Here is a 7,500-nt window from a genome sequence, read left to right on the forward strand (position 1 = left end):
ATACCATATATGGCCATGATGTTTTCTTGGCTTCGACCACTGGCTTGTGAAACGTTTCACAAGCCGAGTGGAACACAGTGAGTATTTGTTTGAGCAGGACACTGTGTGAGTGGGGCAGGTCATCGCTGTGGCGGTGTGAAAGTTAATGTTTTACAAACGCGAATTCAACAGAAAAACATTGACTGTTAAATGTATGTCGTAGTAGGAGGTGGGTAATGACTCACATATACCGTAGAACTGCTAACCAACAGTCATGGATTAAAGTCCCATGGAGAGCCATGCAGCTTCATCTCACACTGGAGAAACAGATCATCTGAGATTCTTATCTTAAAGGACCAGGTAACTGATGTTTCTTTAGAATTAAATTATAGATTGCTGGATTTACCTCTCTGAAAATCTCATCTCACTATAGTTCATTTTGAATTACTAGCTGGGTCTATGGCTTTTCGAAAGTTCTTGACCACTCACCATCGCTGCAACAATTGTTTTAAAAAATAACTTTTTTTTTTTCATTTTCAAATCAAGCTTAAATGGCTTTTGAAAACGCATCAACTAGTGAAATGTGTTCACCATCACTCTCACTGTGGCCCTGACTCTTCCCCCAGGAGGTGATCGTCGTCATGGGAACTCTCTCCTTCCCTCTGCTCTTCTGTGTGGCCACTGTGTTCAGCCAGGCCAGCAGCCGGGACGCCCAGGGGAGAGGGAACTACCAGGGGGCTAAAGGTTCCTGCTACTCTCTGTCGGATGCTGCAGACACAGGGGCTAAAGGTTCCTGCTACTCTCCCTCGGATGCTGCAGACACAAGGGCTACCACTGAGGTAAGAGGTCTCAAACTTACAGTAAATGGATTTCATTGATCACAAGGAAGAAATCTGGGCCTCTATCAAAACCCTAGAGGAAAACAAGTTTGTAAAAAGTCTGTATCACATGACCAACAACTCTACCATCTCGAATGGTGGATATAAATATCCCGCTAATAAGGTAATGCCGCGGAAATATTTCTAGCATTTCTAAATGCTGACAGTGCTGTGTTGGTTCTTGGTTCATAACTAATGTACTGCCTGTGCTGATCATCCTGTCTCTTTTTTTCTGCTCCCAGGTGAAATCACCGGGCTGGACACTAGACACACGGGTTGATGGACAGCAAAACCGCCTCCTTTGGTCCCTCCGTTCTACCAAGTCCCACTTTCTATTCTTCTTTATTTGTATTTATTTATTGGCCCCTCTATACTACCACGTCTTCTTCTGCTGCTTGCTATGATAACATGTACTGTATGTGTGCTCTTGATATGATAACCTTTATTTGTCCTCTTGATAACATTTATTTGTCCTCTTGATGTAACAACATTTATGTGTGTCCTCGCTTTGTCAAGCACCTTGCATTGCAACACTGCACAAAGAGAGCTGTAAGGATTCACTAGACGGGAGGTGTGCATTCCCTACAACACAGTGGGTCATTTCTCAATTACACACCCCCATCTCTCACACACTCATTTCCTGTCTATACACTCCACTATCCTAACAATTACGGACGTTATAATAACATAATAATAATAATAATAATAATAATAATAATAATAATTATATGTTCTAATAAATTATTTTATATTGAATGTTTGGTGTGCTGTGCGGACCTTTGTTGGATATCTTATCAGGGCGTCCCATGTTCACCTGCCCAATTTATACGCTATTGTGTTACTTACACATGTGCTCTAAATGATCTTATTTGAAATAAAGAAGACTTTAGAAGAGGGGAGGGGGGAGCAGGGGGGGGGGGGCAGTTAATTCACTGGCTTCTGAAATGAGTCAGTGGTTTCTAGGGAAGTGTAGGCGGTCCAGCCTCTATGCAACTTATGTACTGTTGCACACTTACCTGGTCAATAATAAACTTCTTTATGTTTGCCCATTCTGTAAGGCTTGAGAGCTTTCAAACACATCAAGGACAAATGAAAAGGATGGTGAAATAATTGGATTAAACTGTAGGCGGACAAGCCTCTATGGAACTTCTGTCCTGGTGTACACTTAACTAGTCAATAATAAACTTAATGTTCAATGTGAAATGTTCAGACATTTTCAGACACACACACACACACACACACACACACACACACACACATCCAATCAGCAAAGGTACACAGTTGGAGCTAAACAGGTGCCCTGTGATGACATACAGTATCACAGCGTACCCTGTGTTATTTGACTAAGGGGCCCCTTCAGACATCGAGTACATACAGTAACCTGTGTCATTTGACTGAGCTATACAGATAGCAGGGGTCAATCACATTACCCTTAGGACCTGACTGAGGGGCCCTATTCAGATATCAGGGGTGGAGACAATTACCTTACTTGACTGAGGAGAACACAGTAACGACTTCACACAAATGTGTTGCTAAGCACCAGCTGTGCCATCCCCACACTCCTGCTTAACAGTGTTTAGTTAAAGACATATACTGTACACAAGAGTGTGTTGTTAGGCGATCCTTATCTGGCTGACACTGTCTGCTTACATGATCATTTGTTTACCTTGGCAATCTATGCTAATGTGATAGTTGTCCCTTGGGCTGAAGTTACAATTGCCTGCCTGTAGAGAGCGCTATTGTGCCAAAACACAACGCAGCAGGTTTGCACAAACCCTGGAACCTTGCCCACAGAACAAAAGACTCTTATCACCACCACCGGCTCGCAGTGAGAAGAGAGAAACAGAAGAGAGAAGAAGGGAGGTGGTGTGTGTGTGTGTGTGTGTGTGTGTGTGTGTAGGGGGGGGGGGGTAATTCAGAGCCCAGTTCCTCCTGTGCACACACTCCTGGGTCATGATGGCAGCAGATGAAGGCGTGGGGACAGGGGAAGTGGCGCGTTCTCTCGGCGTGAACTTGAGCAACATCCTGTTTTGTTTGGTGTCGAGGGAGAGAGATGCTGACTCACCTCTTGTCCGAGGCCATGAAGCGGTCATACTCGGCGGCCATCTTGCACGACAGGGCCTGGTGGCTGTGCTCCGGGGGGCAGGCAGTCAGCACCAGGTTGTAGCCTGAACCGCAGAGAGAGAGAGAGAGAGAGAGAGAGAGAGTATTATTATCTGTATGTATATCTATTGGATTGAATGCTTTGGCAATATTGTAAAATGTTACATTCATGCCAATAAAGCTATTTGAATTGAATTGAGAGAGAGAGAGAGAGAGAAAGTAGTGGTGGGGGGACAGAGGAAGAAGAGAGAGAGAGGGAGAGAGAGAGAGAAGGAAGAGAAAAGAGGAGGATGGAAAGAGATAGAGATTAGGAGAGACAGGGACAGAATGGTCCAGGGAGAGGGATAGCGACAGTTGGAGAGAAACACAGAGAGAGAGATCAAGAGGAGAGAGAGAGAGAGGGATACGAGGGAGACAGAGAGATAGACAGAATGATAGGGAAGGAGGATAACGGAATGATACCGAGAGAGTGTGACATAAATCAGAAAGGAGGGAGAGAGCGTGGCAGGCAAGCAGGAATGAAATAGAGGAATAGAGACAGACAGACAGAGAAAGAGAGAGAGAGAGAGAGAGAGAGAGAGAGAGAGAGGGAGAGGGAGAGAGGGCGGTCAGGCACTGGATTTTCAGAGCAGAAATGTGCTGATTGGTATTCCGTGGGCAAATCTGACCGCTGGTGACCCCTACCTTTGGAGGTGATCTCCACATCAGGAGTGTCCGTGAAGATGTGCGTCTGTGACAAGGGGAGAATGAAACACTCAGACACCGAGATAGAGACAAACACAACACACTCCACAGAAAACACACCCTATATAAAACACACTTCATAGAGAACACACTCCACAGAAAACACACCCTATATAAAAACACACTTCATAGAGAACACACTCCATAGAAAACACACCCTATATAAAAACACACTTCATAGAGAACACACTCCATAGAAAACACACTCCATAGACAACACGGTCCTCTCACTCAGGGAGATAACAATGATCTCAATCTGGCATGCCAAACCAAGGCACTAGGACACACAACACATGCTTTGGAAATAGGCCCCAGAGACCGCAACCAGAGACAGTTGACGATTTTCTAAAGGATCGTTACTGCAACCAAATACAACTCTACTGGGTATATACTGTAGAATTCAGAACAATAGAGATATGACATCCATTATATATGTGTACATATAAACACATATGCAAACACACACACACACACACACACACACACACACACACTGCTATAATCCACTGGTAGCACACACACACACACACACACACACACACAGATATGCCTTGAGAAATACAGATACAGTAATGTATCTGTGTGTGTGTGTGTGTGTGTGTGCATCATTTAGACAAACACATACACATACACACACACACACACACGCACACACATTCCACACATGCCGACCGGCTGTTGTTTCTTGTGTGCTGCTGGGCTGCTGGGCCCTGTGTGCTGCCACCTAGTGGTCCCCTGAGAGAGTGCAGGAGGCTACGGAGACAGAGACACATCACACCACACCGAGCACCACACTGAGGACTGACGGGGGTGAAGCCATCGCAGACTAACAACAGACATCCCCGGCAAGATCCAAGAGGATGTGTTCGCAATGGAAGAGCCAGCCAGTCAACATACAACTCAACACACATAGCACAACAGTAAAAAACTCATCTTAGACACACACAAAACGCTCATCCAACACACACATAAACAATACTCTGAGCCACACATGCACGCACACACTCACACTCACACACGCTCACACACGCTCACACACACACACACACACACACACACACACACACACACACCAGGGAGCACTAATGTCACTCAGCTTGTGATCTTTCCTCACGAGCCGATTGAGCGTGATCTGAAAAATGGTGCGGCGCAATAAGTAAATTAAATAAATGAATGATGGTAATCCCGCAGATTACCATCATTATCATTATCATAAGAACGGGTTACGAGCAGCACGGCGCTAGGCCCTTTGGGGATTATCTGCCGACGGCGGCGCGCGCGCTCTGTGACGAACACTGCTGTCCATCTCAGCGTGAACAAGGTCGCCCAAGAATGACCTCCATTATCGGAGAGAAAGGAAGAGTCGGGCGTTGGTGCCACTGTCAGGAAAAGTGAAGATTTATCCAGGCTATATGCAGGCAGAGCTGACCGCTTCGTGGACAGTGTGTGTGTGTGTGTGTGTGTGTGTGTGTGTGTGTGTGTGTGTGTGTGTGTGTGTGTGTGTGTGTGTGTGTGTGTGTGTGTGTGTGTATGTGTGTGTGTGTGTGTGTGTGTGTGTGTGGTCAGGTCACGGTCAGGGATGTGTGACCACTACCTCTTGGTATTCCTTGACAAAAATGGCTCCCTGCCCATGCATCATGGGGTCTCTGCCTATTTTCTGCATGTACAGTGCAAATTGAAAAGCGAATGAAGACAAAGTGAATGTTATGAATTGCAGCGACTGTTTGGCAGCACTTGGATTGGTAATCGCACCAGAGTCGCCACCACTGGTTAGCTGCCTGAGTTTGTTTTCAATTGCGGAGGCTCATAAAATAGACCAGCCGAAAAAAAAAATATATATGTATATCTCAATTACTATTTCACAGCCACAAAGCCTGAAATATGAGATTGAAAATGCAATTTGTAGTGCAATATGACCAATCTGTCAAAAGGCATTGCCCCTGGAAAAACTTTGAGAAATGAAATGAAGTTGTTCAGAGTGTGTGAAAGGAAGTGAAAGTGAAAAGGAACGATGCAAATGTATCTCTACATATTTCTAAATGTATTACTGTAATACCGTATCTAGCCAAGACTACTCTGGAATTCTTATGGTTTTAAAAATGAACCTTTTCAATCCTCTTTACTTTGTTATCATTGCCGACTTTTTTTCTACTCTAGGGGGCATTATCTTCCCAAAACCATCCTTTTACTGTAATCAATCCTGGTATCACAGATATTAATCAAAGAATTGCCTATGTAGTAAAGCCTGAGTATACTAAGAGTAAAGTCTGAGCATATAAGAGTAAAGTCTGAGTATACTAACAATAAAGTCTGAGTACATAAAAGTAAAGTTTGAGCGTACTAAGAGTAAAGTCTGAGTATATAAAAGTAAAGTCTGAGTATAATAAGAGTAAAGTCTGAGTACATAAAAGTAAAGTTTGAGCGTACTAAGAGTAAAGTCTGAGTATATAAAAGTAAAGTCTGAGTATACTAAGAGTAAAGTCTGAGTATATAAGAGTAAAGTCTGAGCGTACTAAGAGTAAAGTCTGAGTATAAGAGTAAAGTCTGACTATACTAAGAGTAAAGTCTGAGTCCAAGAGCTCTATCACCGGTCACCCCAAGCAGCCCGAGCTGGACATTAAGCCTCAGATGACAGCAAAGGCTGTCGTTAGACCTTTCCAGAACACGGGAATCTGCTCCACGACCGGATGGGTTAAAAAAAGACAAGATGTGAGGAAGAGAAGAAACAGTCAGGAGGTGATGTGTGGGGGCTGCTGTAAGTGTCTGACACTCTTTCATCTGAGAGAGGGAGAGAGGGAGGGAGGGAGGGCTGGACAGATAAGAGCCCGTCAGGCACAGAGCACCTCCGACTGACCACTAATGCCCCTCACTGGAAAACTGACGGCACGGGGGTGAGGGCAGCTATTCCATCCATCAGTCAAGGGCAAGAGAGAAGGAGAGAGAGACGGAGACAGAGAGGGAGAGAGAGAGGGAGAGACAGAGAGAGGGAGAGAGATGGAGAGAGAGAGGGAGAGAGACGGAGAGAGAGAGGGAGAGAAAGAGAGAGACCGAGAGAGAGAAACCGAGAAAGAGAGAGAAGTAGAAAGGGTGATGAGGAGGGGCATAGAGAGAGGGAGAGAGAGAGAGAAGAGGAAGCGGGGGCGGCGAGAGTGGAGATAGAGGCGGGTAGAGGAGGACAGCAGGAGCTTAAGTGCCCCTCACACATTCACACATGCACACCCACACACGCATTCACACACACACACACACACACACACACACATACACACACACACACACACACACACACACACACACACACACACACACACACACACACACACAAACACACTGTCATTCTCACACATTCATACATATACACTCACACATACTCACATGCACGCACACACACACACACACACACACACACACACACACACACATATTGTCCACAGTGTGAATTCCCACAGAGTGAGTCCTCCTAACACCGCACAGCACAGCACCTCCGAGTCCCAGAGCGAGGGGCGGTAGCGTGGAGCGATAAGCCTCCTGCGATCGCCCGGCCTGCTCCTCCACATCCTCAGGAAACGCCTCCACACTGACGCCTCTCTCCGTCTCCGCGCCGCTCAAATCACGCACACATGCCCCCCGAACACAACGTTTACTCTCCAAACAAAACAAAAGAAAACAAAAACAACAGTCGCAACAATAGCAGGATGACCGATGACCTCCACTGCCACCCACCCCCCCCCAACAACTTCCTTCTTCTAGTCGCCTCACAAAACACCCCCTGTACCCAGTCCCAGTTCCCATTATT

General features: G+C 45.7%; 1 protein-coding gene and 1 long non-coding RNA gene across 2 annotated transcripts in view; one reads left to right on the forward strand and one right to left on the reverse strand.

Moving 5' to 3' along the window:
• mfng (MFNG O-fucosylpeptide 3-beta-N-acetylglucosaminyltransferase) overlaps positions 1–7,500 on the reverse strand; it is a 26,028-nt gene that overhangs the window by 11,419 nt on the left and 7,109 nt on the right. The window contains exons 2-3 of the mRNA XM_062544246.1: positions 3,645–3,690; positions 2,923–3,025 (exon numbers count right to left, since the gene is read on the reverse strand). Coding sequence (XP_062400230.1) covers positions 2,923–3,025; positions 3,645–3,690 — 149 coding nt within the window. The remainder of the gene's footprint in view (positions 1–2,922; positions 3,026–3,644; positions 3,691–7,500) is intronic.
• Positions 214–1,470, forward strand: LOC134090345 (uncharacterized). The gene is made up of 3 exons (XR_009940136.1): positions 214–339; positions 606–818; positions 1,100–1,470. It is a non-coding gene; the product is annotated as an uncharacterized LOC134090345 (long non-coding RNA).

This window comes from Sardina pilchardus, chromosome 1, assembly GCF_963854185.1.
Source record: "Sardina pilchardus chromosome 1, fSarPil1.1, whole genome shotgun sequence".
Lineage (NCBI taxonomy): Eukaryota > Metazoa > Chordata > Actinopteri > Clupeiformes > Clupeidae > Sardina > Sardina pilchardus.